This window comes from Xyrauchen texanus, chromosome 5 (assembly GCF_025860055.1).
Source record: "Xyrauchen texanus isolate HMW12.3.18 chromosome 5, RBS_HiC_50CHRs, whole genome shotgun sequence".
NCBI lineage: Eukaryota > Metazoa > Chordata > Actinopteri > Cypriniformes > Catostomidae > Xyrauchen > Xyrauchen texanus.
In genome coordinates, this window is record NC_068280.1 from 7,182,226 (window position 1) to 7,208,740 (window position 26,515).

The 26,515-nt window shown below is 37.2% G+C and overlaps 1 protein-coding gene across 1 annotated transcript in view; it reads right to left on the reverse strand.

Moving 5' to 3' along the window:
* The window catches only part of cfap58 (cilia and flagella associated protein 58), a 155,902-nt gene that overhangs the window by 81,527 nt on the left and 47,860 nt on the right, over positions 1-26,515 (reverse strand). The window contains exons 12-13 of the mRNA XM_052127420.1: positions 13,332-13,472; positions 6,208-6,431 (exon numbers count right to left, since the gene is read on the reverse strand). Of these exons, the coding sequence (XP_051983380.1) occupies positions 6,208-6,431; positions 13,332-13,472 (365 nt within the window). The remainder of the gene's footprint in view (positions 1-6,207; positions 6,432-13,331; positions 13,473-26,515) is intronic.

The following is a 26,515-nucleotide window of genomic DNA, read 5'->3' on the forward strand; positions in this document are numbered from 1 at the left end:
ACTGTCTACAAATGTAGGAAAAGGGTAACAGTAAAAGATCTGCAGAAATATCTTAAACTTGCTAAAGTCTTTGTTCACGTGTCCAGTATAAGAAAAAACACAGAACAAGAATGGTGTTTATGGGAGGACACCACGTAGGAAACTACTTCTCTAAAAAAAAAAAACATTGCGCCATGTCTCAAGTTTGAAAAAGACCTCCTAGATGCTTCACAAAGCTTCTGGGATAATGTTATGTGGACAGATTAAACAAAATTAGATTTTTTTTAAACACACAACAATATATTTGGAGGAAAAAGACGTTGCACACCAACACCAAACCTTCATCCTAACATTGGAGAATGGTGGAGGAAGCATCATGGTTTGGGACTGGTTTTCTGCATTAGGGCCTGGACAGCTTGCAATCATTAGCCTCTTTTACATCATCAGGCCAGTGCAAGCCAAGGCTACAAAATGGGCAGCTGGGGCCAATAGCCTCGGACCTCGAGCCGCAAGAGCATAATCAATTTGCATTCTCTCCATCGGGCCAGTAGCCCCATAGCCCAAAACATTTAGATCAGTAGAACATGTACTAACGCTCATTTAAGAGCTCTGTTAATTGGTGTGAAGTGCACATAAGGGTAACCCTTTGATTCATGCAGATTTAGCCAAACATAATTTATTTTCGAGTAAGGGCTCTTTGAAATCATTTGAAATACGAAGACCTTCTCATTACAGTAGACAAATATCTAACACAACAGTTTGGTTCAATGCTAGATCAAAGTAAACTCATGCACACTCACACACACACATTCTGCATCATTGGCCCATGTTCTGCATTGTTCATTCCACTCTCTGATTTGAATCTTCTAATGAATATTGCAAGCCAAATAATGCAATACAGTAAAGTTCATTATCATTACAATGGCCAGATTTAGTAAAAAATTGGTACATCAGAATCAGTACCACATTGTTCATAAGTGATGCATACAATGGCAAACATCACTATTACTATAGCTCATATTTAGTATGACATTAAACTTTAGTGTGTTCTGCTACAGACATGATACCTTAAATTGTGTAGCTTATTGAGGAGAGGTGTGCTTTTACTTTCACAGGCAATTATCTTTCTAAACAATTTTGCCAGACAGGCGATAAAATAAGTAAAGTAAATAAATCCATAGACTTACACTGAAGGAGGGTCCCAAGCCATATTTTGGAACCAAGATATTATTGAAACTTGGGGGTGGGATCTATTAAGTTGAGTTAGTTATCAACCAGTAAGCGTTGCCCAAACGGGATTCGAACCAGCATCACCGAGGCGGAAGTGCTAACAAGGATGCTAAAGCTATAAGGCTATAGCCTTTAGCGTCAGTCAATAGTCCACCTTTTGAGGCCAAGGAGTGAGGTTTACACACTGCACAGCTACATACCAGCTGACTACCATTGCATAAGCATGAGGGAAACTCAAGCTGAGGTATCAGACTCTGAAGACTAGCTAGCCCTCTAAATGAATGTGGATTTGTACTGTACCCGCAATTTTTTAAATGTTCCCAAATCTGTTCTGTTGGGTGCTGGATATACAACTTGGCAGGTTAGGCAAAAATGCCGTTGATTTGCCGTTGCACCTTTTCATCAGCCCAAATATCATAATTAATTTAGTCTACTGACCTGTACTGATGATTTTCCATTCTCCATTGATCAGTTAAGTAAAGCTGGTGAAATTAGTATATTGATGTTGACCATCTGACCTTACTCAGCTAAACTTCGCCTTTGACCCCACCTCAATCCCGTGTTGGCCTTCTTTGGCCCAAGGGTAATAGGCAGGCAAAATGTGTTTGGCAGTTGGCCCTGAGAAGCCCAGAAGAGGCATGATGCAGCCCCAGAAGTGATGGTGGGAAGTCAACTGGCACTGACAAGCACTAGCATGCCCTCGTTTAGCCCAATAGTGGAAACGTGGCTACTGAGGGAACAATGCATTAAAAATTGTATCAAGCGATTTCACAGAACATTCAGAAAGTATTCAGACCCCTTCAATTTTTCACATATTCTTACATTGCAGCCTTATTCTAAAATGATTACAATATTTTTTTTTCACATCAAACTATACTCCATACCCAATAATGACAAAGCAAAAAACAGATTTTTGATAACTTTGCAAATTTATTAAAAATAAAAAACTGAAATATCACATTGACATCAGTATTCAGACCCTTAATTCAGTACTTATTACCCTAACCAGCTCTGTCAGGTTGGATGGGGACCGTTGGTGGACAACAATTTTCAGGTCTCTCCAGAGATGTTTGATTGGGTTCAAGTCCGGGCTCTGGCTGGGCCAATCAAGGACATTCACAGAGTTGTACTTAAGCCACTCTTGCATTGTCTTGGCTCCATGCTTAGGGTCATTGTCCTGTTGGAAGGCGAATTTTCAGCCCAGTCTGAGGTCCTGAGCACTCTAGACAAGGTTTTCATTAAGAATATCTCTGTATTTTGATGTGTTCAGCTTTCCTTCAACTTTCCTCCAGACATGACGCTTGGAATTGATTCCAAACAGTTCAATCTTCCTTTTATCAGACCAGAGAATCTTGTTTCTCTTGTCACAGTCTGAGAGTCCTTTAGATGCTCTTATGAATGTCTTGCACTGAGGAAAGGTTTCCATCTGGCCACTCTGCCATAAAGCTCAGATCGGTGGAGTGTTGCAGTGATGGTTTTCCTTCTGAAAGTTTCTCCCATCTCCACACATGATTTATTGAGTGCAACCAGAGTGACCATCAGATTCTTGGTCACTTCTCTTACCAAGGCCCTCCTCCCCCGATTGCTCAGTTTGGCCAGGCGGCCAGCTCTAGGAAGAGTCCTGGTTGTTCCAAACTTCTCTTCCATTTAAAAATTATGGAGGCCAAAGTGCTTTTGGGAACATTCATTGCAGTTGATTTTTTTTAAATGTATTTATTGTTTTAGCTTTCCCCAGATCTGTACCTTGACACAGTCTTGTCTCTGAGCTCTGCAGGTAGTTCCTTTGACATCATGGCTTGGTTTTTGCTCTGATATGCCTTTCCAAATCATGTCCAATCAATTGAATTTCCGTTTATACACTCCAATCAAAGTGTATAAACATCTCAAAGATGATCCAGCTAAATTTCAAGTGTCATAGCAAAGGGTCTGAATACTTCAGAGCTTGAGAATATCTGCAGAAAATTATGGCAGAAAATCCCCAATTCCAGGTGTGCAAAGCTTATTGCATCATACCCAAAAAGATTTGAGGCTGTAATAGCTGCCAAAAGTTCTTCAACTAAGTACTGAATTAAGGGTCTGAATACTGATGTCAATGTGATATTTCAGTTTTTTCTTTTTAATAAATTTGCAAAGCTATCAAAAACTTTTTTTTGCTTTGTCATTATTGGGTATGGAGTGTAGATTTGTTTTTTTTTTTTTGTTTTTTTTGCATTTTAGCATAAGGCTGCAACAACAAAATGTGAAAAAAATGAAGGTGTCTGAATACTTTCTGAATGCACTGTACAGGACAATAACCATCATCTAAAACTTAAAAGAGGCTCGGAGATGTAACAAGACAATGACCCAAAGCACACAAGCAAATCAACATCAGAAAAGCTAAAGAGGAAGAAAATGTGTTTTGGAATGGCCAAGTCAGAGTCCAGAAATTAATCCTATTGAAATGTTGTGGCATGACCTGAAGAGGGTTGTTTGTGCAAGAAGTCCAAAAAATATAAATTAACTGAAGCAGATTTGAATGGAGGAATGGTGTAAAATCCCTTCTCAGCATTGTAGAAGGCTGATCAACATACTATACAGGAAACTGGTGTAGGATATTGCTTCTAAAGAAGTCTGTATCAGTTATTGAAGTTTTCATATACTTTTTCCAGCAAGGACTGTGAAAAATAAAACATAATGTTCAATAAAGACACGAAATTAGAAATAAGTGTTTTTCATTACTCTAAGCATTACTGTGTTTGTCTATTATTAGGAGAAGATCAGACCACATTTTCTGAATAATTAATGGTGAAATGCAGGTTATTCCAAAGGGTTCACATACTTTTCTTGCCACTGTATTTAGGAAATCAGTTGCTTAAGGCTACATTCAATTTTACAGTTCAGCACTCCCTTAAAAAAATTTGATTTGATTGACCAATCAGAATCACATATTCCAGAGAGCCATGTAATAAAGCTTAATGTGTGAAGTCATAAAAGATGGTCTTCAAATTTACTATTGAAATGCTACTTTATATTTATAATTATTATTGTTGTACAACAATTTTTGTAGCTTGTAAATTTGTATTGCTATTCATTATCTTTGATTTCAGTATCTTTTTTTAAAGCTCTGATTATGATTTAGATTTGAATGGAAATGAGAGATGTGTGCTCAAGTGGCCATTAAAGATCTCTATCAAGTAAAAAAAAGTCCCTGTTTCTCACTTTCCATTGCTTTCTCTCTCATTCTCTGCTGAAAACCCTTGAAAATTAAATGAATGAAATAATTTCAGGGTGATGGAAATAGCAGTGAATAATTCAGACTCATTGAATATTTAGTGAATTTGCATTGGCCTGAGAGAGGGCGGCAAATGTTAACACCAGCCCACATGTTACTAAAATGGTTATAAAAGTTTAAGAAGCAACATATATTATGGATTCATTTGGATGATAGGAGAGACCTGCTTGTGCTTTCAGTCATTGCCTAACTTTCCACTAAAACAGGAAGTTGTTGCCATCTCCTTTGTACTCAGCTAAGAACTCTTCTAAAGGGGTTTTTTCCTCTTGTCCATTGTGACCTAAAAAGTGACTGTTATAGAGATTGGTGATTTACAGCTTTTGAAAATATCAATAAACCTCTCGCAGGTCAATACTGACAAGAGAATTGTCTGACAAGCACCAAATAAACTCTCTCTCTCTCTCTCTCTCTCTCTCTCGGAATGATGTGTACCTTTGATGGAGACATAATCATTATGTCCTTATACTATTACAGTGTGTGTTAGTACGAGTTGCTGATGAATGATGAAACACTAGCCTCTGAGATGTTTTGAGTGTTTAAATGTTAGAATGAAGAAATATGGCTGTTTTAACGTATGGTTCGATTGCTTGGGTCAAACCTGAGTTTGATTTCCTTTGCCCTCCTACTGAAACCACAGTTACTTGGTTCCAAACCATGTTATGTTTGCTTCATCAACGTATCACCACTGAAAGAAGGAAATAAACAGTTTCGCTGTTATTCTTATGTTTTGCCCTTTGATTTTACCACCAAAATGTACATGCTTATGCATAAGTCTGCTGCAGTTGCTTTGAAAGAGATGTAAAGTGTGCAAGCTGCTCGATGAAGGCAAGTTGTATACAAGAAGCAATCATGAATGCATTATATTGTATTATCAAAAGCGGTTAACTTCTGCAATTATGACCAACCTTGTAGTCCACATGATTGTACTTAGACCCTATTTTCAAACATGCTCGGTTGCACTTGGTTAATTGTCAGCTTTCCCAACAACAAAACTAAATGAAATTCAAATCTTAGGCCTTTTTCACACATCTAGAATCTGCAGCATGTAAATGTTAGCAGGCATCCGTTGAGTTTTCACACAAACAATATTGTACAGTGTCTGCTGTGTAAAAGTGCTGCATCTATAAACACAAAATAAAGTTATTTCTGAGTTACAACACTGAGCATTACCTTTGATAATCGCCATAATGTTCTTTCAAAAAGCTATATTGTAAAAAAACAAACAAACAGGTTTACAGAGCATTTTCAATGTTTCATTTTAAGAAACGTGTGCAGTGTGAATGCTGTAACTTGTCAGAATGGTTGCTGAAATTAACATATTTGTTGCTAACATGCTCCAGACGCATTGTGTGAAACAGGCCTTAGTTCAGACAATGTGCGTTTTTGTATAAAAAATATATAAATAAAGATAAAGTGCAATGAATATAACAGAATGCAGGTGTCTCAAGACACACTTTTAAAAGTTGACGTTCTTTTAAACCTAATACAGCATCCAAAAAACTGTGTTGCTCCAGAGCAAGACACTGAAAAAACATTGAGATGCATCACAATGGTCAAAGACGTCCATCTAGTGCATGTTTTCGTAAAAAAACAGCGTGATGAATCCAAAATCATGTTCAGTGTGAACTGTTCCCAGTGTGATTGGAGCAATTGGAAAAACTTCCATATATGACAAATACATTTGAAAAGATGTAATCACTCTCTAATCCTTATTCCCCATGCGTTACCTGAGATCCTCCACATTAGAGACGGTCTTGCTGAGGATGTTCTTCTCTCTCCTTTGTTTCTTGATCTCTAGCTTCAGGAGTCTGATATCCTCAACTCTTTCATTGTACTGCATTTCGCCCTTGTTCATGATGGACTGCTGGATTTTGATCTTTTCATACAGTAATGCCAGCGCATCGTTCCTCTTCACCAACTGCGTCCCCAGGAGGTCGCGCTCACTTATCACCTTGACAACAGAGGCCACACCACAAACACATGTACAAAGAGTAAACAAATGGAGATAAGAGACAACAAACAGCTTACTGTGAGAAAAACCTCTAATCGGGTTTCAACTTTGACTGAGGTAGGGCAATATATTACAGAAATAAGCAAGTGTTTGAGTGTTTTCTGCAAAGGTTTGATGACTCAGCACAGTGTGGCAGTGTTTTCAGGATAACACCTAAAACTATATGTTACCAAAAAAAAAAAAAAATTTTCTGGTGAAAATAGGGAAATTGACTTATATAAGTTGTCCACAAAAATGTCTACATCATATTTCACCCCAAAATAAAAAATAAATATATTATTCGATATTTCAGAAAGGGCCATTCTAATTTATTTCATTATAACATTGTTTTCGATATTTTAATTTAAGCACAGCCAATTCTCAGTAGCCTAATGTGATATGAAACATTTTATTCTCATTCATGCAAAGCACAGGTATGAAGCGATATTTTAAATCAACATTCTAAGTCTGTGAAGCCAATATTTCTACAGTGTAAAACATATGAATGAAAATGCACAAGGTGTGATTTCAAGTTCATCAGATGGCCGCGGTCTAGACACTGTTTCAGTCTCTGTTAACTGTGCACGTCTCAGAAATCTAATCTTGTCAAGAGTAACATTAAATAAGATACAAAATCATACACATTTTCCGCTTCTTAAAATGTCTCTTAACACATTAACACCACTTTTGCACAAAATTCACACATAAGGTTTCATGAACTAACTTGAGCGCGATGTTGAATTTTTGATGTGATGATGTCTCTTAAAGCTGACCACATTTATATCCACATCACCAATGAAGGTAATTGCATGGTTTAGCCTTTATTCCCAAATGGATTAAATACTCTATAGAGGTTTAAATGCATGTAAATCTATTCAGAATATTCAGAGGATTGCAGAGAAAACAAAACATGCAAATTTTTATCACGTTTCACTTCTAGAAATGTAGAGACTCGCTCTTCCTATTTATTCCACTGCATTTAGCTAATTCTGCACATGTAATTTAACTAAATAATTATGTCCTCCACATTATGTTAAAATATGTGCATACAAAATAAGCTTTGAGTGTAGCCAAACTTTCTGATATAAATTTATGATGCTTTCACCTGTTTGTAGGCTTAATTCTTTTTTTTTCTCATTTCTTTTAATGTTTGAATTTGTTTTCAATTGCATTTCACAATTGTTTTACACCTCATGCCTCCAGAATAACATTGTTATACATGCACACTGCACATAAACTTATACAAAACATATACTTGCACACTGCAGACATAAACCAAAATTCTGTTTCAGCAAATGTCAAAAATACCAGGATAAACCTGCAATAAACACATTACATAGTTAGCTTACATATCCAGCTTCATCTGGTGAGAAAATAGAGAATATATCAATAATATAATTAAATAATAATAATAATAATTTAATAGGCCTATCCTATTTTATATACAGAAACTGTAAATGTAGATGTTTTGAGACTCTTCTTGTTGATGTGCACCGATTAATTTAATTATAAACAATTTAATGTTGTTGCCTTGTTAATATGTACTCATGTAATCTATAAAATGAAATTTCCAATTACAAGTACGTGATTTTGATTTTGCAATCTGATTATGTAATCTAGATAACATGTAATCCGTTACTACCCAGCACTGATTTGAATGAAAATGTAAATATTTTTAAAACTGATCTACCTTGTGCTCCAAGGTTGTTAATCAATGGGGTATGCTTCTATTGAAGCCATTAGTCTGCATTATTTCAACTAATTAAAAAAAAGCACATTTTATAGCGACATTTGTGGCGAACTACACGTCCCATGATACTGCAGACAAACATCCACCAATCGGAGAATTGTGGCAAACAAACTGCAGCAAATGAGCTCAGCAGCAACCACCCACTTCCATGATGCAATGTGAATGATGCAACCAAGTTGGTCTCCTCACGCTCTCAATAACTACTTTACAGTAGTTACATATCTGAATATGCATTTTGTAATAAAATTCAAATGTTATATCTATACTTATAATCAGCAACTTTAAATCAATAGTTTTATATTTTTCCATCTATCTTAATCTGATTGCATCATTTGCAATACTTCTTGTGACTGTAGTTCATTTCCGCATGAAAGACAGTAAGTACACAGTCATACCTTTGTCTTTTTGTCCAATTTTCAAATATGTCTCTGCTTCAAATCCCAGTTATTCACCTGTGATTTTCCTTTGATCCAAGCATAAAAATTGTGTACTTCTCTCAACATTCAAAAAAATGTCAAGAAAATCAACAATACTTAGACATACATTTCAGACCTGAAGTAAGCACTGAAGGGTTATTTCACCCAAAAATGAAAATGATCTCATAATTTACACACCCTTAAGCCATCCTAGGTGTATGTGACTTTCTTCTTTCAGCCAAACGCAATCAGAGTTATATAAAAAAATATCCTGGCTCTTCCAAGCTTTATAATGGGAGTGAATGGTACCTCAGATTTTGCAGCTCAAACAGCGCATCCATCCAAAAAGTAATCCATACGGCTCCATGGAAAAATATCCATATTTATTACTTTATAAACTTGTGGCAGGGCGGAGGGCGGGGCCGGGTCGTGATCCTACACACTCGGTCCCGTATTAGGCTAATTATGCCTCCGTGAGGTTTAAAGGCTGACTGCAGAGGGCCGTGCGGGAGAGAGAGATCGTTAGCGGACATGTCCGTCATGTGTGTTTGTGTTGTCTTTTAAGTTTTCCATTAAACTATCATTTATATTATCAAGCCGGTTCTCGCCTCCTCCTTTGCATTGAATACGTTACATTGGTGCCGAAGCCCGGGAAGGAGGAGGGATACGCCGTAGTAGAGTTCTCGCCACTACCGTCCACCCCAACGGAGCAGCCGCGGCCATCTGCCGGGGGACGAGGAGCCCAGCCACCTGAACGTGGACAATGGCCGCCGACCGTGAGGGGAGGAGGGGCTCCTAGCCGACCGCCTGGAGCGGTCAGGGCCGCTGCCAGGGGCGGAGGAGTCGCCTACCGGCCGCTGAAACGTGGCGGGGTTTAAGACCGCCGACCGTGAGCGGGGAGGGGCTCACTGCCGACCGCCTGGAGCGAGAGAACCGCTGCCAGGGGCGGGGAAGACCCCTTCTAGTCCCCGAGAACGCGGCAGGGTGTTCCGTCCGCCAGGGGCTGGAGGACTGCCTCAGATCCGCCCGGAGAGGCGCGGCTGTCGTCCGATAAAGGGTGGAGGAGTGGCCGAGGAACAAGCTGCGGCGTATCGGAGAACTGGCGAGTAAGTTTTTCTTTTTTCATCTCTCTCTCCTCTCTCTCTCTCTCACTGTCGCTCTGCGTTGGCCTTTATCCTCTTTTAAATTGTACAGTTTTTTTGGGGGGTACTACACTGTTACAGGAGTACCCTCCCATTTTAATCATTTCTGTTTCCCTCCCCTTGTCCCCTCCCTCGTCCAGGTAGATGGGGATGTCCTGCCGGCAGTCAGCGCGGAAGGCGCGCCTCCCCAGGGAAAGAGGGGATGTACGCCAGGCCGGGGCTCCCCAGCCTGAGAGAACGAGGGAAGAATGTGGCAGGGCGGAGGGCGGGGCCGGGTCGTGATCCTACACACCCGGTCCCGTATTAGGCTAATTATGCCTCCGTGAGGTTTAAAGGCTGACTGCAGAGGGCCGTGCGGGAGAGAGAGATCGTTAGCGGACATGTCCGTCATGTGTGTTTGTGTTGTCTTTTAAGTTTTCCATTAAACTATGATTTATATCGTCAAGCCGGTTCTCGCCTCCTCCTTTCCCATCCTTTAACTGTTTTACAAAACTATAATCACTGGCTTCCGGTAACGGCCGTCCGTGCATTCACAAGAGAGTTGAGTTCAGGCATATGACGTAGGCATAGCATAAGCTCCGGTGAGAAGTGACAAACAATAATATAATTAATCATATTATATAATAAAGTATAATGAACAGTTACTGTAGGTTAAATGACCTTATTACCCTGTTCAAGCCTTTCTGAACTCTACACAGCATGCATTTCATTCAGCAGGCAAATAAGAAAAATGTATAGCAAGTTTAGTTCTTTAACATGAACCAATTCACTTTCCATAGGCAGCTAATGTAAGTCTAGCAATGTTGTTATTAAATATGTGATAAAAATTTATTTATAAAGTCCCATAGCCTGGTCTCGTGTAAATTACGTGACAGTGCCAGAATTTTTGCCTTATTTCATGTTTGGCTGCAATTTCAGAGTGAAATGTCCAGTGGGGGGCACCAAAAGAGAGTGAAAGGGTGTAGTAATCAGTCAGGGTTTTTAAGGTTAATATTATGATGGTTTAAATGAGTAAAGCATACCTCCCTAACGTAAAGCTTCAACCTAAACCCAATCAATAGTGATTTAAAATCAAATAAGAGGTAAACAAAAACAACAAACATCCTTATCCTTAAGCCCTAGGTATAATTCCATTTTGAGGCAAATGCTCAGTATCTGCGTATAGTCCAACTATTAAAGCGAGCCTGTTAAAGAGTGTCCAAAAACAAAATGAGAAATAAAAGCACATTTTCTGAAGCAACCACAACATCTGATGTCGCTTCTATGACACTCTCATCTCACCTGTCAGCTTGTGTGCTTGACTGGTCTCCAATCTCGGTGTTCAGAGTCCAAAGTCCAACACTCTATCAGGTGAGCTACTGCGAAAGCTTATCACATTGGTAATAAATGTGTAAATGAAGATGAGTTTGTAATACAATCATTAAAAATTTTAGTTTTTCAAAAGATGCGTGATAGCAGTGTGTGAGTAATGATGTGAAAAATAAATGTTTATAAATTCATAATCAGCTTTTGTAGTCATGACTTGTGTGAGAGTATATAAAATGCACAGATGTTGTAGCGCCTCTAGTGTTAATTTCACTAGGAAAATGCGACGAAACATAGAATTCGGCACATAAAAGTCAGTTTGCAAAGATTTAGTTGAAGTAATGTTCATTCTATGAGACTAGGTTGTTATTACCTGTATGAATTGCATGAATATCTTCAACATGTCAACATAAAGTCAATATGAAATCAAACTTGACCCTGTTTTCTTTCTTAATCAACATTCTCACACCCCAACTCGTCACATACGGACGCTCGGGCAGGACCCCTTGGCGTCACTTATTGACGCGCTGGGTGTACCTTTGGCGTCATTTAACGACGCGTCCGGTTTTGCAACATAAAAAAACCAGTTGGAGGGCCATTGTAGCCTATTCCTTTTTATTTTTATTTATTGCGGTCTCGACTCTCGACCCATTCGCGGCGTGAGCTTACCCAAGACGTGAAATTTCAACGCTACAACGCTCCGGTTCAGAGATACGTAGAATGGCGTCATTTTACGATCAAAAAACAGTTGGAGGGCCATTGTTGCCTATTCCTTTTTATTTTTATTTATTGCGGTCTTGACTCTCGACCCATTCGCGGCGTGAGCTTACCCAAGACGTGAAATTTCAACGCTACAACGCTCCGGTTCAGAGATACGTAGAATGGCGTCATTTTACGATCAAAAAACAGTTGGAGGGCTATTGTAGCCTATTCCTTTTTATTTTTATTTATTGCGGTCTTGACTCTCGACCCATTCGCGGCGTGAGCTTACCCAAGACGTGAAATTTCAACGCTACAACGCTCCGGTTCAGAGATACGTAGAATGGCGTCATTTTACGATCAAAAAACAGTTGGAGGGCCATTGTAGCCTATTCCTTTTTATTTTTATTTATTGCGGTCTCGACGCTCGACCCATTCGCGGCGTGAGCTTTTACCCAAGACGTGAAATTTCAACGCTACAACGCTCCGGTTCAGAGATATATAGAATGGCGTCATTTTACGACGCGTCCGGGTTTTTAAACATCAAAAAACAGTTGGAGGGCCATTGTAGCCTATTCCTTTTTATTTTTATTTATTGCAGTCTCGACTCTCGACCCATTCGCGGCGTGAGCTTACCCAAGACGTGAAATTTCAACGCTACACGCTCCGGTACAGAGATACATAGAAGTCTATCGGACTACCCTGCGCGTTGAAAAATGACGCCAAAGGTATACCCGGCGCATCAATAAGCGACGAAACTGCCCGAGCGTCCGTATGTGACGAGTTGGGGTGAGAATGTGTTGTCTTAATACATACTCCTGGTTTATTGAGAACAATTCATTGGTGCATGCTATTCCAAAAGATATAATATTTTGGTAATTAAAAATAATCTTTAATCAAAATGTAATAACTTGCTCTGCCTCTTAAAAAACTTAGGTCTTTTACAAAGACATTATGAATATATCTTATTTTTCAATCTAAACATCTGGCTCCATTCTGGTGTGTAATCCCCACTGTTTACGAACTTATCCATTCCTGTTTTAAAAAAATCAAGTCCAGTCCAACGGTTTTCTTCATTAAATACCCTGTTTCCATCAGAAATACACCACATTACAGAAGTAAACTGGGTTGCAAACTGCATTTCACCTTGACTTTAATTGATACTGACAGAAAAAATGAGTGTCACACCATTGACCCATGCTCAGTGCCGAATGTTTGCATCTTGTGTCTAGTCAGTTGGTAAAACATCTTAGAAGGCTGACTTACTCAGATCAGAGGCACTAAATGTTTCAAAACGCCAAGTCCAATTTAGGTCTCCCCAATGTTCCCTTTCTCCATTTGATCTAGCTATCTTTAAACAGAGGTTGACCCTTGGAACCCGCCAGACACTGTCAGAGGTGAGACTCCAGGTCTAATGACTTTTGAGTGAACCTAGATTACTGTCTCTTTCATCCCTAGCATAAACACTAGGGTGGCTATTGAAGTTGGAAATCCTAACAAAAGGACACGTGCACACACACACTCCCAGAAACCTTCCACACTTGTGTACCTGATCAAGCTCTTTTTTCTGTCGGAGTCTCTCAGCATCAGCATCTGCTATGATCTTTAGCAGCTTGCGTTCCTCTGCCTCCTGTTTGTCAATGAACTGCTTTGTCTCCTGAGCCTGTTGCCTCATCTTCTGTAGCTCAGTCTGTTGGAACAGGGAGATCCATCCATTTAGAAAAGAGAAGAGAATTATTAAAAAGTTATCTCTATTAAAGGGATAGTTTACCATAAATTAATGTCATCATTTACCCTCAAATCGAAAAACATTAGTTAACATAGAGAAAGCATTAGTAAACATTACATACAGTATATACGCAGAATAGATGCATTTTATCATTTATAATGGGGATCCAATGTGTTTGTGTAGTTAGAGTGAGAGGTTCAAAAGTGCAGTTCTGTTTCCATCTCATTGTGTGCAGTAAAATCACAGCGTGTCCTCTTTCGTTAGAAAGGTTTGTCTGTGTCTGGCTTCCTTTATGGCTGTGCTCTGTCGGGATGTTTTTAAGTTCAGGGTTGGTCAAGGTAGTCATTTATTTGGTTCTTTAGTATTCTGTTTGGACAGACAGCATTACAATTTGCCCTCTTTTGTAGTAATTTCTTATGATAACATATGTGCATATATGTGATACAATTGAATCCCACTTTACATTATTTCTTGAATTATTTGGTGTTCTCAGCTGCCTTTTTGCAGAATTCTGCCTGCAGAAATGTAATTGGTTGTTTGTCCATTTAGTAAATTCTTAGTTTGTGTGTGAACCCCAGACCTCAAATCAATAGAGTGCAATGGGCTCTATTACAGATTCCATTAATTTTGGTCACATTCTGATTGTGTTGTCGATTCTGATACTCCCTTTGTTGGCAAAGAAGGCTCCTTGTGCCCAGTCCCTCATGTCATTCACAGTTCTTAAAGGAATAGTTCACCCAAAATGAAAATTCTGTCATAATTTAATAACCCCCATGTCTTTCCAATTCCAAATGACTTAATTTCTGAAACAGAACAAAAGAAAATGTTTTAAAGAATTTCCCGGTCTGTCTTGGTAATACAATGGCAGTTGAGTTTGACATCTTAAAGCTTAAAAAGCACCCAAAAGTACCCAAAATCTGATTAAAAGGTTTTATCGAATTAATTACATAATTTGATAAATATATAAAATTTTATATTGTTGGTCTATGTACTAATGTGTCAGACGTTGGACATCTTTGCAACAACCCACTTTGGTTGCATCGTGTCTCACTAGCTTTCAGCACCTCTAGTCATTAGCGCTGTTTTTTTAGGACGCTGTGTTAAGGTGCAATCAGTAATTTATTCCTTGTTAAAAAATTTACTCCAAAAGACATTAATTGTAATTTTGAAAAAAATATGTATAAATTCATGAATACTCACACGAGATGAGGTCTGTAGTCATATCAGCACCTTATAAAAGCTGTTTAATTGTACATGGAGAGGGTCCCCTTATGGGGGCTGCCATGGTATGATCACATGACCAGCCGAATGCTACTCGCTTAATCTCAGTAACCAGCCTGTTATTGCACACCTTCGCTCATGGATGAAATTAATCATGGCTGAATGTGAACAGTGAATATACACAATGGCATCCAGGGACTAAATTCTGAGCAAAAACTGTTTTTTTGGGGGGGGTTTTTCGGTTCAAAAATTCCACAGCCTCCTTTCCAAAAGGTTACCGGTTAGAGCAAAATAAAAGAACGGTTAATAATGTTCTTTTAAAAATGACAGTGCACTGGGGTGAGTGAAATTCAAATTCAAATGTAGTGTTGACAGATCTCGCAAGAGAAACAAGCAACATAGTCTGGAAAATCAAGCCCAAAATAAGCCACTTGCCTCATGAAAATAAGCAATTTATTTCCTGTGTGGTGGATTTATCGGCATAGAAATCATAACAAGCAGTTAATTAACAGTTAAGTATAATTTTAATTACAGATCTGCTTCTCTGTCAAAACCAGGCAGCATCAAATCTGTATTAATGCATCATGTCTAACAATAATTCAATGAAGATTTGGAAACAACTGTGAAATGTGCTTTTTACCTCTAATAATGCTTGTATTTGGATTAGCTGTGCATGTATATGTAGTATTTATACATAGTTGCTAAAAAGTATGATCTTTATTCAGAGAATGCGGCATCCACAATGGTCAATTAGAATTGTGTGATGCAGCAGTTTCCATCAGGATCAAAGCCCATGTTTAATTTCTTCAAGCAACATGAAGTGGTGTAGTTCTAGAAGTCTGCTGTGATGAACACTTCGGCTTTTGGTTTCATGAAAACATTATCAGAAAAAAAAAATAACCAGTTATAACCGGTTACCAGCATTTAAAAATAAAGTTTTAACTCTTTTAACTGTTTTCTGTTACATTCTGCTAAAGATCTCGGTTTTCGTTGAACCGTTTTTAGTCCCTGATGGTATCTGTTACTTAAAACTATTGATTCAGCATCCACGCCACAAGGTGTCACTGTTAGTCCAAATTAAATTAACAAAAAAATGACTGAGTGCACCTTTAAACGTAGTTTAACCTTTTGGTTTGACCTTTAAATGTAGTTTAAAGCTATCTTGAGATCCCTGCATTCTGTTGTTCTAGGTCTAGCTGTCATTGTGCGCAAGAACGTATCATCTGTGGAAGATTTGTTCAAGGTTGTGCTACCAGCTCGCTGGTTTGACAAGAAGTGTTGCCTGTTTAGCTGGAGCATTGACTGCCCCCTACTGCATCAATGTGGTACATGCAATAATTTTTATTATTTAGCACAACAACAATTCAAATAATGTAAGTTGCACTGTGAACAAGCTTCTCAAGTCAAGATGACATCAAGATTTTCACTGAAAAATTTTATTAAATATTGTGTTGTTACACTCACCAAAACCTACACTATAAAAAAAAATCATAATTTTAACAGTAAAAGACTGTAAAAATGCTACAGTAAAAGAAAGTTAATTGGTTAATGGGTAGTTACCTTAAAATATATGGTAACATTTTGTAATATATTTTAAAAGACAATACATGTCGTTTTACGGTAAAAAAAATTCAAATAAAAAATGTATGTAAAAAGTATGATTATCTACATAATTAATAGTAAAAATGTAGATTATTTTTAACAAGATAGTACATGTACTTTTTACTGTAAAATATTGTTAAAAAAATAAATAATCGGACATTCCCAAAATTCCCTGCATGATACAGTTCATTTCATTATATTTTATGGGAATAATTATGTTTCTTCTTATTTGTAATATCAGTTATGTACACTGGGGTTTTCTGTGTTATATTTGATGTAGTTTAGTTAATGTTTATTGCATTATTTTAATTTCACATGTATATAATAAAAACGATGGTAATGCACCGTAAAATATACAGGCATCAAAATGACATCCCGTAAAACCTGAAACGTGGTTACCGTGTTTTTAGGGTGAATTTCTGGCAACCACAGCTGCCAGTTTTTTTACTGTAAATTTAACAGGATTTCTTTTACAGTGTATCGTATTCCTTCTGAAGACTTAGGATATGACGCACAAGCAGCATGGACAACTTTTTTAATACCTTTGGGTCCTTTTATAAGTTTTAATCCTAGAATGCAAATGTGGGTAAAAAAAAATACCAAGGTTATTGGTATTTACTGAAGGATAAAATCCACTCCCTAAATTTTTATCATGTTAAATATCCTGTTTCACTTGGAAATACATTAGATAACTAAAGTAAAATGGATTGCGAATGGTATGTAGATTTGACTATGTTTTGGAAGCATGCTGTATCGTTTATCTTCGCAGCCAAGCTTTTTTTTTTTGTCATCTTTTTGATTAATGTCTTATGAATGTCAGAAGTGCAAGAGGTCAAGATACTGCAAAAGTCCATCTTGGTAGGAAACTGCAGTACATCATCATCAAGATGGCAAGGTAGTGAGGTAAACATATACAAAAAAAAAGTGGATGAGCAAGATAAAAAGAGACAGAGGGAAGAGAGGCATGAGTGCTTTACACGTCATTTGATACCAATCTTAACCTTTACAGTCTCTCCTGAGAGAGAGGGAGAGTGAGAGACCATAAGAAAAGAAAGTGAGAGTCGGTTGTAATGATTTGTTTCTTGAAGACCAAAGACCCTGATCAGTACCCAGGTCAGGTGCACTCTAGCTGGTTTTGGCTCTTGTCCCAACCACTAGGCCACATGTTGACATTTAAATGAACTAAACTAGCCAGCATTGGGTTGCCTTGTTTAGCACTTTTAATCTGCTAATTACAGCTCTTTTTTTACAGAGTATACATAGTTAAAAATAAAGTATGAGAGGAAATGCTAAACTATAAATTTAGCAGGGATGCAAATGCACGAGAGTTGAAAAAGGTAAGATGGTCAAAGCAAGTGCTCTAGGGGTATGTTTTCTGTACAGGAGACCAGGGCTGGTTGTCACAAGGGCTACATCTCGGTTATGATAAGATTTGGATTCAAAAGTCCAATTGTGCAAATGTGTGTTTTCTCTAACTAAGATTTTGCATGTTGGTTTCAAACACCTAGATCAAAAGTTGAATACATTATGACAATTCTACCCTTGAAATTTTCCACTGTCATATTTTTGTCATAGCTCTTGGGTAAACAAGCAAACATACTCAAATCATACCGGCATACATTAAGAAAAGAGTTAACTATGTTACAAAGGCAGGTTTTATCTGAAAGGTTAAATGTGTTCTTAGAATTTTTCTTGAAAGTCAGGTCGGGCAGGTTGTCAAATGTGTTTTAAATGTCATAAAAATAAAGTTTTATTTATGTTACCGTTTCCATTTTTGCTGTTTCATTAATCATTTTGTGTCTCATAATTAGATTTAAAGAGAGGCATAGATTTTGTAGGTGGGTCATAGGACCCGTCGGATGGGCCGAATGTTTGGAGGGGTGGGTGTAGGTGTAGTTCTCAAGGTGGGACAAGTTTATGATTGGGTGGGCCAGGCCCATCCAGGCCCCCCTGTGGAGCCGGGACTGGATTTTGTTATGCTCATGGTGGTGGTTGGAGGTGGGGAGACATGTCCCCACAATGTTCACTTGGAACTTATGCCACTGGTTTAATAGCAGTTCCATTGTGACTTTCCAACTTTACCCATATAGTTTGACAGCAGACCCACTATTGGTCCAAGATGTCATTACAGCTTAACACATGTTTAATGAACTGTTTCTGTTTTCTTGGACAAGAATGGTTAAAATATTAAATACCATTTTTCATTTTCAAGTTTCTAGGTATTCAAAAATGAACCTTCCCTGCAAAATATTTTTGATAAAGTTAAAAGTGTGACAGCTAACCTCGGTCTCTTCCAATCATCTATCCATCCATCCATATTTAAGATGCAATGAAAGTAAAAGGTGACTGGGGATGACATTTTGCTGAAAATAACAATCCGTTATATGCGTAAATTGTGATCTCCTTAATTGTGTCGATTTTAACACATCCAGGGTGAGAACAGTCCATGTTATAAGAGATGACAAGACCTTTGACAAGACCGGTCTGTAGTATTATACATGCAGAAGAATTGCAGCAACATGATTTGAATGTAGGAAAAACTCAATCTTAATTCTGGAATTCCACAACATCATAAATTAAATGACTTATGTGTCAGTGAGTCTCACATCTGGCCAATAAAACTAACAAAGAGACTTGTCTAGATCCCATATGACTTGAAAACTTCTCTGCAAAGAAGCCCTAAATTCAAAGGTCAAAGCAACAAAAGACAGAGAACACACACTCTTGGAGTTCCCGAGAGACGCGGGATGCACAAGATTCTGTCCTGTGATATAAACCAATTTGCTACACTTAGACTCATCAGATCACGTGACATCGTGATCATTGTTCAGCAAACAGCATCTTAAAAAAGACATAACTTAATCCAGAAACATCTCACACAAAGTCACAGTACTTTGCTGAATCAATCCTATAAATATACAAGACCGCATGGACCCACAGGATATCTAGCCTTGTTAGATAATTCTGAAAATTGCTTTGAACTGTGGTAACTTGTATAAGTAACAAATTAATAATTATAGCCCGATGTACCTCTTTAAAATGCATGTAATGTTTTATCCATGTTTTATAACCAAGGAATTAACCAGTATGATTTGTAACCAGGGATTTTCATGTTTTGTTACCTACATGTATAATATTCATGAAAGAATGTCAAACTTGGTATGCAACGGCTTGCTTGGTTACATAGAGGAAGCTGATGACAACAAATATCATGTCTCTTGTACCATTTTCAAGATATAAAAGATCATGATTAAATATGCTCTATTTTTGAGCAGGAGATTTGTAAGAATCCGAAACAAAGGACCATAAAATCAACTGTCGGAAATGACAGCCCAGTTGACCATGTGAATCTGAAAAGTCACTTCTGATTGGTGCAGGACACCTTTGGGGATACGGCCAGTTTCAGTTCAAATGTTTCCAAACAGGAAGAACCTCCTTTTTTTCTTCTTCTGACCACTGCACTCTCTGCTCTGACTCTTCCCTCATGGTCTTCTCTGGATCTCTTCGGAACCAGATCCATGCCAATGTGAGGTCCAAGGAAGCTTGGGATTTGAAGTCCCGAGGAAGCCTCTCACTCTCTACAGTTCACACACCCAACGGGAGTCGCGGATCCTCCATGAGAAGGCCTCACTTCAAAGCCAACCTCATCATTCATCCAGACAATAAATATCTGATCTTACAGAGGTCCAAAACATCGACGGAACGAACTTTCGACCAAGAGCCAAGAACCAAGCAACACAAAGAATGCAAGGATACACAAAGACACACAAGTACATCTCTACACTTTGCTCAAAATGCTGGTGTATTAGTTAAATACTTTGGGTAATCCGATAGCAAATATATGTAGACTCAAAGAAGGATAAATGGTTCTTATGGCATTGTCAACAGACTCCATAAAGTTCATTTTCACTGTATTGATAATTTATTTCACATTCTGTCACTATTCTCACCAAACTGTCTCATGTATATATATGTGTTAGATTAGATTTATGTTTAGAATAGCAATACATGTTTTCTGTATTTAAAGATGATTTGACTGTGGTATATTTTGATAAATAATCTCATACCTGTTTCTAAAAGAAGTACCTAAATACTTGTGATATTATTTTCAATTAGCCACGAGAATAATATTACTCCAATAAGAGAACTAATCATAATTCCCTTATTAAAGCTAATTCCTTACAGTAGAAATTGTGAGCTGAAACAACGAGACATTGTATTATGATATTAATGGTGGAGAATTTTATACAGACAAATAATCTAGTTATTCATTTATCTCTTTTATAATGGTTGTCGAACGCGATTAATTCCATTATATATTACATTATATAATAATGTAGAATAAGGACAGTTTAATTTAGTTCATAGCTCACATTTCAAGAAAATTCCCTTACATATAATGGTGTGAGAAGACGAGCACTTTCACCATTCCCGTCTAAATTTAGCATACCAAATACCCTACAGGTCTCAAATCTGCCTTGTTAACACTGAACAAGGGCCAGCACCAAGAGGTATTTTTAAAGGCCACATTTTATCATACGTATGGCACACCTCCCTTTCATTGTGAAACACCAATGACATTTTTAAAAGTGGTGGACACCTTTTAGAACCCGGTTTCATTCTTTACACAAAATCACTTCCTTTTTTTACAAAATTAAATTCCCAAACTTTCTTCCCTCCCCTCTTGTTTCAATGCTAAACATTTGCAGACAGCATCTGGAGCATGTAATAAGATTTCTTCAAGATCGATGTAAAGCCTCTCAGCATGCAAAACACTGGGCTGAGTTGAACCTGGGCTGGAGCTGAGAGCAGACTCTCCCCTCATTACCCCCTGCTGTACCCTCTCGTGATGAGAAAGTGTAGCCCATTCATTAGCATGCTAATCAATTCTTATGAAGTGGCCTAATTGTTTTTTCATGGGGTGAGAGTTAGCCAGAAGATAGACTATGGGAGATGTCTCTGTGCTGGGCTGCTTCAAAAATCAAAAGAGTTTCTTTCTTGGTACGTTTGTCAAGGCTTGAGGTAATAAAACAGCACACAACAACAACAAAAACTGAAAGGCCAATATCTTGGCATAATAGTCTCAAGGATGGCAGCAGGACAAAAGGGCATTTCTTCCAAGCCATCTGACTGAGAACTGGGCTTTATGTTGTCATAAAAATTGTTTAAGGTTGTTACTATATGTTAATAAATGTTTTATAACAACTTAATTAAAGGGAGTGTTCATTAAAAGTGAAAATTCTGTCAATTAACTCACACTCATGTTGTCAACATGTATGACTTCCTTTCTTCTGTGGAACCCAAAAGGAAATTTTAAGTAGAAGGTTATATTGTCACTATTCACTTTCATTGCATGGAAAATGCATAATGGTTTGGAACAACATAAAAGTAAGTAAATTATAACATTTGTAATGTTTTTTTTTTGTTTTTTTTTGTGTGTGGGGGGTTGAACCAAATATAAGACTATATTGATACTGAAGACTGTTTTGACACTTTGTTTAATTGCTTGGTCCAAACCCAACTTTGATTCTACCTACAGCTCTGGTGTGAAAACTTTGGTAGACTACATAAGTATTCACAATGACTTTGTCAGTGCACTGACACATATATCTTATTCCATTGCTACAAACCTCACAGACTATAAACACTCAAACAGATTTCTTTTAAAGTTTCACAGTCATGAATTGTTCATCTTCAATTCTAAAGTGCTCAGAACAAAAAATCAAAGTTGATACTTCTGAATGAGTGCTTTGACATAACCAAATAATAAAGAAAAGCTGCCAATAATTGTCCAACATAGATGAGAACTCCTTTAATACTGTTTAAAAAGCATCCCAGTGTGATACCTCAAGAAATTGGTTGAGAAAATGTCAAGAGCACATGTCTGCAAATTCTTTTCAAAGGGTGACTACTTTGAAGATGCTAAAATTTAACACAGTTTTGATTTATTTTGGATTTATTTAGTCACAAACATAATTCCCATAGTTCCATTTATGTCATTCCATAGGTTTGATGACTTTTACACATTTCTTCACATTTTAGAATAAGAGCAGTGTTTCAAAACACAAAACACTGTTTGTGTGTGTGTGTGTGTGTGTGTGTGTGTGTATATATACAGTATATATTGTATTTCCATACAAATAAGGTTAATGTTGACTGCAGCTGTTATTCTGCCTACAATCTCCTTTTTTATTCCAAAAATATATACATGTTATTGCTTGGAACCCCATGAGGGTGAGTAAAAAATGACAGAATTTCTATTTTTGGTGAACTGTCCCTTTACAATTAGGCAAACGGTCAAAAGAAACAATACTGTGCACTGAATGCAAAACAAAAATAACGTTCTGAAATGCAACTGACAGCATGCTGTGCATCACAAAGACAAACTGGATCCCATGGGTATTTAAAATATGTCTAATTATTTGGCATTAGGTACAGGTATTTGGTAACTATGGAAACTTGCTGTGGAATTCAGGTGAGGGTGCCCTCTGCTGGCTAACTTAGGGGCATACAAGAGTATTCACAGTATGGTAAACTCCAAGGTGCACTCCTTAATGACATATCTATCACTAGAAGGATGTGGAATGGTCTGAGATGGACAACGAGACCATGATGACTTTGACTGACACCCCTCCCCTTCTCAGGTTGTACCCTTTGCTAGACTCACCTAGCCAGACCGTATTGTGTATTTCACAGACTATTTCACGGACATAACTCAGAAATCAACAATGGAATATACAGTTTTGCTCATGGATGTCTAGTTTACCTGCTACTAAAAGCCTCAAACTAAACTCAAAAAAGATTTTATGCCACTAACCTGGCAATCTTTGTCAAATCCGGAGATTAATTCTTCCTCAAACGTGCTCATTGTAGCGACTCAGTACCTTGTAAACATGCCTTTGTTTCCAGGTGGATTGATACAAAACCCTGTATGCACTTACTACTTCACAGATCACACTAAACAAAAAAGCTATTGTTCAGGCTGGTTTATCTTATGCACATGCACATCCTTGATTAAAACTGACAGGCAATGTCTCTATCTGGCTCTTTTAACTGCAAGGCCTTGAATTACATTCTAAAAGCCACCATATTCAGCGTTACGATTTCTCCCATTCAATTGAATACCAGTGACCTGTCTCATTTACACAGTCTCTGCTTTTGATTTTGTGTGTAATATGCATCAGACGGTCAGCAAATGGACTATAGGTGGTCCACGGGGGTGCGGCCTGAGGCTGAGATTAAATCTTCTTAATCATCGAGCCATTACATCTAACTTCCATAATATTGAGACCACCTCTTTGTCCATTTTCTTTCTAATTTTAGCAAGACATTTTCACAAATAAAGACAAAGATCAACTTTAGGTGTATAAAGTGTGGCAATAACACCTCTATGAATACAGCAGGCACTCCAAGGCCATGACATTTGTGGATAACATAATCCTTTCCATTCCTGACATGGTATAATAGCACTGGTTTGGCAGGGACTTGTACACCCCAATTGTCTGCGCAAATTACGAATTGAAATTGACACATTCTGACAGGACTGGAGGAAATGGAGAACTTAAATGTGAAGCCATGAATGAGTGCTTTGATAGCTCCTCCATGGAAATGTAATCAACCCAAGTTTGTCACCATTTAACAAAGGGTGATATTGACTTTCTGTCAGGGGTGTAAAATTGCTGACAATTCTTAGATGCGTGGGTAGGTTAAGAGAGTGTATATGACAATTAATAATAGTGGTGACTATGACAGAGGTGCAAATCCCCTTGAAGAAGTGATACCTTTCAAGATGCAAGGATTTATGCACAAAGAAGAAAACTCAGATGCTATCCAAGAAAAAACGTATTTGAAGTTTTTTATCATTTTTTTATCCTTAAATCTGATTCAGTCTTCTCTAATTTGTATTTTGTTAGGTACACTACCTGTCAAAAGTCTAGACACACCTACATATTCTTTATTATTATTTTTCACATTGTAGTACAACAGTCATCAAAACTATGAAATGACAAAAATGGAAGTATGGGAATTATATAGTCACAAATAAATGTTAAAAATCAAACTATCTTGTATTTTAGCTTCTTTAAAGTAGGAAACAGCTCTGCACATTCTCTCAACCAATTCATAGGGGCATTCTGGGGAGCTTTGAAACAGTATTAAAATTCATCCATTTAAAAAATATATTTAAAAGATGTATTATTATTATTAATAATAATAATAATAATAATAATACTATTAAATACATAAAAATAATACAATTATATAAAATACAAATAATAATAAATAAACTTTATATACATATAAATATTTAATAATAATTATAATATTTTTTAACAAAATGTATACTTGTCTAAAATAGTAATTTTGAACATTTAAGAATAAAAAAATAAGATCATATGAAACATATTTTCAGTCAAGTGTGATCAAACATTTGTATATACTATACTGCCTATTAAATATAATATGAATGCATTCTTAGGTAATAATACTCTAATCAGCTAACAGAAGCTGAACAGTTCAACTTGTCAACCACAAAATCTGCCTGAAGCTGGTCAAACCGAACTCTCTCTTTCTTTGCATATCTATCTTTCCTGTTCACCATGGCAACATATTAAAGACTAAACAAGAGCCATCCATAATATTAATAAATAAGATGAATTAAGGTTTTATAAGAAAATGGGCAAATGGCATGCACTTCTGCCTCACTCCATCTACACATGGCAGAGAACGTTTTTGAATAATGAATCTCATTTTCTGTGGCCTTCCATCTAATGCAAGGCATTCAAATGACACATTTCTTAAAAAAAAAAAAAAAATTCTAAAAATGGAAATTAACTTTAAAGACACAATAAAAGGCTTCCAATCCCTCACAATGACATTTTTCTTAAAGCACAGAAAATTAACTAGATGAATCACATTTAAAAAGATTAAACATATGGCATCCTATGTAGCATACAGCATGGAATAACATAGGTAAACTAACACAAAGCAAGTATTTCAACTTGCGTGGTTTGTAGGGTCAGGGGCCGGATTCACAAAAAAAAGAAAAATGCTAGTTAAAGTGTTACCAAAATATTATTTTTGCTTGAAGTGATAGTTCACCCAAAATGGATTATCCTGGGAATCAAAACTTTCAGGCTCTAACAAGGACATAAAGGCAGCAAAAAAGTAATCCATATGACTCAAGTTGTTTAAACCATGTCTTCGTAATTTATACGATCACTTTGTGTGAGAACCAGCCCAAAAATAATGTCATTAGTTACTATTTTGTGAGAAATATCACTATAATAATTTTTCATAATATACTGTATTTCTAAACAAGATATGGTATATGGCATAATATAGTTGCAATCAATTATTTTCCACAAAATAAAGTAATACAGGTTTGGGACAACATGAGGGTGAGTAAATAATTGCATAAACTATCCGTATTCTGTATGTGATATCAGAATCAGAACCAAACTTGTTAAATTCCTTACAATTCCCATGCCTTATGGTTCATAAACTCAAAGCCTGTCTTCGTTTATATTTTCTGCATCTTTCCTTGTTGAAGAGGGAAACTGTGATTATGGCTTTGACTTTGCAAGTGATGGGAAATAGGAAGGAGAAAGCAGAAGAACCAGTGAAGAAAGCCAAGGTAAATTGCAGCTCTGGGGCACCTGCATGCTTTATAGTATAAAAGGCAGAGGGTGAGACACAGGCACACAGAAACCAAGAAAACAAATGAACGAAGGTGAAAGAAAGGAAATGCCAGGGAGGGTTACATAAGCCTGCAGTGAACTCCCTATCAATTTAAAGTTTTCAGCATTATGTCCCTGCAGCACCTCAACAAATGAAAGATTGACTTTGTTTGTCATTTCTCACACTCTCTCTAGTTGTTTATCTATCTCCTTTGCTCCGATTTTCTACCCCATCAGTCTATTTAAGTTCCTTTTGCTCTTCTTTTGTAAAGCGATGCCTAAAAATGTATACTTGCAAGAGTCATTACAGGACAACGGAGTAAAGTAAGGTTTTCATGCAGGTTTTTGTGTGTTTTTATACAGTGAGCTAACAGTTTTAAGAAAGCTATACTAAAACTGTGCCAGGCCCCATAACAACTGCAGTCTAATTGCTGCATTCCATATAAATCAAGAAAATCTAGCGTAAAAGTGCAGCAGCTTCTTTGATTTCGTCGGGAATAGTAG